This window comes from Loxodonta africana, chromosome 18, assembly GCF_030014295.1.
Source record: "Loxodonta africana isolate mLoxAfr1 chromosome 18, mLoxAfr1.hap2, whole genome shotgun sequence".
Classification (NCBI taxonomy): Eukaryota; Metazoa; Chordata; class Mammalia; order Proboscidea; family Elephantidae; genus Loxodonta; species Loxodonta africana.
In genome coordinates this window covers 34,268,247-34,275,410 of record NC_087359.1, presented here as the reverse complement: position 1 = coordinate 34,275,410, position 7,164 = coordinate 34,268,247, and the positions used below count along the sequence as shown (strand labels likewise).

At 50.2% G+C, this 7,164-nt stretch overlaps 1 protein-coding gene across 2 annotated transcripts; it reads left to right on the top strand.

The window, feature by feature from the left end:
* The first annotated feature begins 93 nt into the window (after positions 1-93).
* NKIRAS2 (NFKB inhibitor interacting Ras like 2) lies at positions 94-6,892 on the top strand. Of its 2 annotated transcripts, none has more exons than XM_010594458.3 (4): positions 94-672; positions 3,852-3,959; positions 4,374-4,615; positions 5,234-6,892. In XM_010594458.3, the coding sequence occupies exons 2-4, from the start codon at positions 3,866-3,868 to the stop codon at positions 5,471-5,473; spliced, it is 576 nt and encodes a 191-aa protein (XP_010592760.1). In that variant the 5' UTR covers positions 94-672; positions 3,852-3,865; the 3' UTR covers positions 5,474-6,892. The 2 variants fall into 2 exon arrangements, with proteins under 2 accessions (XP_010592760.1, XP_003414281.1); XM_003414233.4 differs by lacking the exon at positions 94-672 and adding an exon at positions 2,719-2,855 and having other exon boundaries at positions 5,234-6,890.
* The last annotated feature ends 272 nt before the right edge of the window (positions 6,893-7,164 follow it).

The following is a 7,164-nucleotide window of genomic DNA, read 5'->3' as shown; positions in this document are numbered from 1 at the left end:
GGCCGGAGCATCGAGCAGCTGAGCGGCGCCGCGCCCAGAGGGGCTCCCTCGGGCCCGTCTACCAGCGAGAGGCTCTGCTTGGGGCCAGAGTGGCCTCCCGCCCCCGGAGGTCCACGGTGGTCTCCGCGCTGGGGCGGAAGCCCAGGGACGGCTTCTGTGTGTAGGGGGCGCCACTTTGCCCGTGGGTCGCAAGGAGTTACAAGGACTTGTCACTCCTCCAGGCCTTGGCTTTCCTCAGAGTTTCAAGGGCCTTGTTGCCATAGCAGTTTCCAACCCTAGAGAGTCTCCTGTAAGGCCCAGGGGAGTCTGGGCCGGGTAGGGATCGGGTTACCCAGAAGTCTGGAGGGTAAGAGCCCCCAATACTACCTTCCCGACCTTGGAGAGTAACCAGAGCTTCCTCCTGGGAAAAGCAAGAAGAGACACTTTGAGCCCAGTCCCCCAGCTTTCATCGGTCCCTGGAAGCCCTGCCCAACCAAGCCAGGGGAACGCAGGGCGTCTTCACCCCGCGCCTTTCATCCCCTTCCGATCTCCAAGCACCAACTGGTTCATCACCCTAATGACGCTGACCCTTTTATGAAGCTGCTTTCATGTCAACCGCCTGAGACTGCCATCTCAGCATTAAGCCTAAGGAGGGTAGCACGGCGCCCCAGTCCCTGCCCTGGAGTTTATAAGGTGAGGTTCCCTGCTCCACAGTGTCCCCAGGGCTCCCACCCCTCATATAAACTTCCGGCTCAGCACGCTTGTTCTGCTGAATGCAGTCTGGTTTGGGAACTCAGAGAGGACAAGGGCACAGCTTAATCGTCTTGGAACTCCCTCCCTCACCCAAGCCAATATTTGTGGACTTTAATTAAATTGGGAAAGGAGTTTCTGAGGTCAAAAATTAAGGGGAACAAAAATAACAAGGAAGCAAGGTAATTTTAAAAGGATCTACTTCCTACAACCAACCATTGGATAGAGAAGGATAGGAGAGGTTCAGTGTGGGTTGAGTTTAAGAAGGCAGTACAGTGGTCTTTGGGTCATTCATCTAGCCAGTCATTCGATAACCTTCTACAAAGTGCCTGCTGTTAGGTTGAGAGGGCACACAGAGTCAGACCTCTTGCCCTGTTACAGTCTAATGCGGGAGGCAGACCTGTCTTTGACCATCTTCCCACTTTGTGATCTCTATAAGCCAACTTACCTACTCGTACAACTTTAATGTCATCTGTTATTGACTCCCAAAATATCTATCTTCAGCCTCTCTTTTCAATTCTAGATCTATATATCCAACTACCTACTGGACATCTCAGATGTGTCACAATTCTCCAAGACTAAGATATGTAAACTTACCATTTTCTCCCTACTCCTCAACAACAGAGAAAAACAAATGCTGTACTTATCGCTTCCTGAATTCCCTATCTTTGAATGGATTCACCATTCACTCTGTCACCAAATGAGAAAGATGGAAGACACCATGAATTTCCTCCTCTCTCTCACTCCTGACTCCCATCTTATCACCAAATCTTATTGATTCTCTCACCAAATATCTCCCAAATCTACTTTCCATCACAATTCAGTCTCTCATCATTTTTTTCAACTTAGAATACTGCAGTAGTCTCCTAACTGGTCCTCCAGTCTCATCTCCAATATTCGATCTTCAGCCAGAAATGACCTCCTTGAATCTGAAAACTGATCATGTCACTTGACTGGCATAAAACCTATCAATGACTTCCAACGGTGGAAAGGATACAGTTCCATCTCTGCCTACCACCCAAAGCCTTTGACTTCTGGCTCCCTTCTATGATCAATATATTTTTTAAACTTTATTTATTTTGTTGTTTAGAATATACAGTGCAAAACATACACCAATTCAACTGTTTCTACATGTACAATTCAGTGACAATGATTACATTCTTCTGCTTGTACAACCATCTCACTTTCCTTTTCTGAGTGATCCTCCCTATTAACATAAATTCACTGCCCCTAAGGTTCCTATCTAAGCTTTCAACTTGCTGTCGTCACTTTAATCCTATATAGATCTTAAAAGAGCATACTGCTCAAGGCAGACATTTTTTTTGCTAGTTAAGCTAAATTATTGTTTGATTTTAAGATTTTAGGGGCTATTTTTGGTTTAAGGTTTAAAGATTATCTCAGGGCTCTACTATCAATATTGAACCCAAGTATTATTAGTTCCAGAAAATGCTATGACTTCTATCATGTTTCCTCCTCTCAGAACACCCTTTCCCTCCAAGCTTTTTAAAAATTCTACCTCTTCCAGTTAGTTCTCCTTAAGGCTCGCTGACCCCAAGATAGACGCCCGTTTGCTGTGCTCCTATAGCACCTCTGTAATAGTACTTACCATGCTGTACTGTAATTGTTGGTTTACATGTCTAGCTCTTACAGAAGGGGAAGCTCTGGTGGGCAGCTACTATGTCTTAATTGTGCACTTTTTTCCCAGCACGTGGCCCTGCACCTGGCACAGAGTAACTCAAAAAACAATAAATAATTGAATAAACGAAGGGTTACTGTGCTATGGTAGCCTTTAGAGAACATCTGGGCAGCAGAGACACCTGTACAACGTCCTGGGTCTTGGGAGCCCAGAACCGCGCGCTCCCGCGCGCAGCTAGGCCAGGTCCTGACCGTCATTTCCCCCGCCGGCCTCTGGGGGCGCTGTACGGGTGGCGCTCGCTCTCAGCGGCTGGAGTTCGTCTCGCGCGACGGAAGCTGGCGTGGGGGAGGGGCACGCGACGGGGGCGAGGCCAGACCGAGCCCGGAACGACCCGGGAGGAAGAGGGGAGTTTGTGCGACCGTGCTGTCCCACGTCTGGCCCCGGTGCACTTCCCAGGGGCCCGGCTGGGGAGCTGCGAGGGCCCGGGAAGGTACGAAGCTGGGAGGCCGGTCACTTTCAGCGCCAGGAGTTGATTACCGCCTCCGGGCCGTTTTAGGTGGCAGGTCTCTGCTTATGATTCCTACTGGGGCGCCCCTCGTGGGGCAATCTGTGGCGGAGACCCCTTTGGGAGTCTCTTTGGGGGTATCCCTTAATTGGGAAGCTCTCTATATAGGGCCCACGTTGGAGGGATCTGTGTCAGGAACTTCCTCTGGAGAGGTTTTTGCGAGGGCCCCCTTTGGGACTGGTCTCTCTTATCTCTGCTCTCTGGGGGAATCTTTGTCTGGTGTGCCTTCTCTAAGAAGGGGTTTCTGTGTTCGGGCCTTCTCTGGAGGACATCTCAACTCAAGGACTTTAATATTATCCACCTGCGCAAAAATTATCTCCTTTCCGATGCTTTTTTTCCTTAGGTTCCTTCACTCTTTCCTAATTTATCCGATGTTCTTCATCATAGCCATGAACTTGACAGGGATTTACAGGAAATTAATTGTTGTCCAGATAAATCCTACGGGAAAGCTAATTATCCTCATTGATTTGCTCAGTCTTCCCCAGGGAGGAGGTGGATTAAGATAGATCCACAAAAGTAGAATTCCTGCTTATTTTATCGGTTTGTGGTTAAAAGGAGGAAACTGGGCCAGGGAAGGGGGCCATCATTAACTAGTCTTCTCCACATCCTGTGCACAGAAAGGAACTTGGCTAGTGGTTAAACCAGTGGCTCTCCTCCCCCTTTACCGCAACATTTACTGAGCACTTGCTAGACAAGGTACTGGGTCATGTACTGAGAATAACAAAGATGAGTAAAATGCAGCTCACTGTCTAGATGTGGATGTGGATAGGTCAGTTCGGTACACCCGATATGAGTAGAGGATGGTGCTGAATCCCTGAGGCTATGCATTTGGTTCAGAATTTGGTCTCTCTGTTACAGGATGTCTACCCTCTGTTTTGATCCTTTTTCCTCACCTCACCCCATGTGCTTCTGTTTCTCAAGGTCAAAGGCAAACTATGGGGAAGAGCTGCAAGGTGGTCGTCTGTGGCCAGGCATCTGTGGGCAAAACTTCAATCCTGGAGCAGCTTCTATATGGGAACCATGTAGTTGGTGAGTGTTGGTGGGGATGGAAGAGGTTGAAGAATAAGGAGGGAGATTTGACCCCAGCAAGGCGAGGTTGAAAGCTGCTCTTGGTGGGTTTTTGCAACCTGAAGAGTAAAACCTATGTTGCAACCCTCAGTCATACCACAGTGAAAGAACATCCTCACCGCAAATCCAGAGGGAGAAAGCCCAATATCCAAGATAAAGAGGAAAGCCCTCAAGTCTCACTTTTGCCCAGCATGGTGTTAGCATGAGGTTAACATCCGTTCCCCAGAATCACTCCAGTCCCGCCAGACTCTCAGTCCCTGGCCTTCTCTCTTCAGCCCTCACATTACTTCCTCTCCCTGTCTGGCCAGCCTATGAGGATATACTCAATCACTCGTGTTTCCCATCTCCCTCCCCCCTTCGCCTCATTTTACCCAGGTTCTGAGATGATTGAGACACAGGAGGACATCTATGTGGGGTCCATTGAGACAGACCGGGGTGTGCGGGAACAAGTGCGTTTTTATGACACCCGGGGACTCCGAGATGGGGCTGAGCTGCCCCGGCACTGCTTCTCCTGCACTGACGGCTACGTCCTGGTCTACAGCACGGATAGCCGAGAGTCCTTTCAGCGTGTAGAGCTACTCAAGAAGGAGATTGACAAATCAAAGGACAAGAAGGAGGTGCGTGGCCTAGGCTTGTGGTGGGAGCCCCGGTGGGGAGAGTGGGCTCTGGGCTGGCTTTGGGAGGCCTGGCATGACTCCATTTTTCACTCATTTCCCAGGAGGTGGGTTAGGAGATAGGGGCAGGAGTGGAGGCCACTGGAGGGTGCCTTCACCCCTAGAGGTTGCCACATGGTGAGGCAGGTTAACCAAAGAGGCTTTTCTTAAGTTTAAGGGGCGTCTGAGCTAACACATGAAGTCCTAATAGTCTTATTTTCATGATGATTCTGTGCTCTTAGCTATGAAGCCCCTTCTCTTCTCCAAAATTTTTCTTTAAGCTGTAGGCGTTCTGGGAATGCTTCCAGAAGTTTAAGTAGAAACTAACCAACTGTAAGTAGTAAGCAGGAATGGGTGATACAGGGCTTGACATGGAGTTCCTGGAGGGAGACTCAGAGGAAGCCAGCATTTGAACAGGGTGGAAAAAACAACATTTCCCTCTGCCAATCCATGGTTGCTAATCTAGTTGGATTTGAGACATCAGCCTTTCCTTCTCCTAGAATCCCTGGCTGGTAACCAGGCACACCCCCATTCTTGAGGTCCTTAGTGTATCTACAGGTCTGGCTGTCCCTTCTTTCCTAGGTCACCATCGTGGTCCTCGGCAACAAGTGTGACCTGCAGGAGCAGCGGCGTGTGGACCCAGATGTGGCTCAGCATTGGGCCAAGTCAGAGAAGGTGAAGCTGTGGGAGGTATCGGTGGCCGACCGTCGCTCCCTCCTGGAGCCCTTCATCTACCTGGCTAGCAAGATGACCCAGCCCCAGAGCAAGTCCGCCTTTCCTCTCAGCCGCAAGAACAAGGGCAGTGGCTCCTTGGATGGCTGAAGAGCTGCCATCACTTCATCGCCCTTCCAGCCCCATCCCAGTTTCTGGGGCTCGGGAAGATGAGCTGGCGGGGGAAAGCGGGGTAGGCAAGGTATCTTTCCGAAGGTCAGCAGAGCAGCTCCCCACTAGGCCAGCCAGCTGGGCTGTCGGGGTCTCAGGCCACCTTTGCTCCCTCCCAGCTCTGGGAAGTGCAAATAATCTAGATTAGTCCTCCCCCCAACCCCACTTCCAGTCCAGCTTTCATCATACCTGCTTCACTGTGACCTGGGACAGCTGTAGGTCAGTGTCCCTCCCACCTCCCCCAAACAGAAGCAGAGCAACCATTCAGAAGTGCCAAGTCTAGGGTCTGGTTCGTATTACTCGGACCCCAGCCCCTGGACTTCCTGCCAGCAACACACGCAGAGTTATGACAGCAGCCTGGACTCCAGGGAAACGTCTAGGCATCGTAGATGTGCATGTGGATGTGCACACATGCGTGTGTATGCTGGTGTTAGGGAGCGTCTTCAACAGACACCCGACCTTTCTCCTGTCTTTCCCTTAGCTGGAAGAAGGTAGCCTCCTGGGAAGTGTTTTAACTCCTTTCCCCAGATGTTTCTTTTCCTGCTCAGGAAAGCAGATGGGCCTCAATGGTTGAGGTGGATTGGAAAAATGGCTGGGAGTCACCAGCTGGCTTGGTGACCTAGTAAGGCCTTTACTCTTTCTGGGCTTTACTTTCTCATCTATAAGGTGATGGGAGTTGACTAGATGATCTTTTAGATCCTTTCCAGCTCTTTGATTTTATAAGGCCCTTGGCTTTCGGCCATCTGTGACTATCTATACCCCTTGCTGCTTCCTCTTCAAGGTGCTATGCCTACCAGCCAGGGAGGCTGGGACACTACTCTCCTTTCAGCCACCAGGGGGCAGGAGTGCACTATCCAGTCTTAGTTGCCACTGTGGCCACTCAGTGCCCAATCAGCCAGTCTTCACACCTACCCCACTTCCCCGTGGGGGCTGGTCTTTACTCCTTCCCCGGTTGTTTTAAGCTAATGGCTAGACTTCTATTTATAAATTACTTGTATTTATATGCCTGCCACCGTGGTGAAGGCTAGCCAAGGTGCTCCTTTAGCCCTTCCTTCTTACCTCAGATGCCTGAACAGAACAGGCAGACCAATAGCACCTTCCAGGGAGCTGACTGGACTCCTGTCAGGACTCGTATGGGTTGTGAGCTTATAACCCACAGCTTGTGCCTACTTAATACTTCTGATGTACACACCTAGCACAGGTGAAACACTATAGCAAGGCAAACTCCAGTACACGCCTTTTCTCCCCCAAACAGGAGAGCTAAGAAGGGGCAGGTGACCTTGGGCTGGGCAGGTAGGGCACGTACAGGCTCCGGTGTAAAGTTCATTTATTGATGATTGGACACAATAAAATCACAACTGCTTGTTATCAAAAAGTTTCCCTTCCCTCCCTGTTTGTTCTCCCATTGGAAATATCTAAAAATACTAGGATACAGGTGGGTACTGGCAAAGTCCCATATTGTGGGGTGAGGAGGGCAGTGCTAGGGTGGGATGGGGTCTGTAACGCTGCCTTTAACAGCTTGAAAATGGGTCTTGAGTTTATCAGATTGGGTCCCAACCCTCAGCTTCACAATGGGGGCTTGGGGTTGCTGGTTGGGAGAAGGAGGGAAAGCTGAATTTAGTGCTGGGACC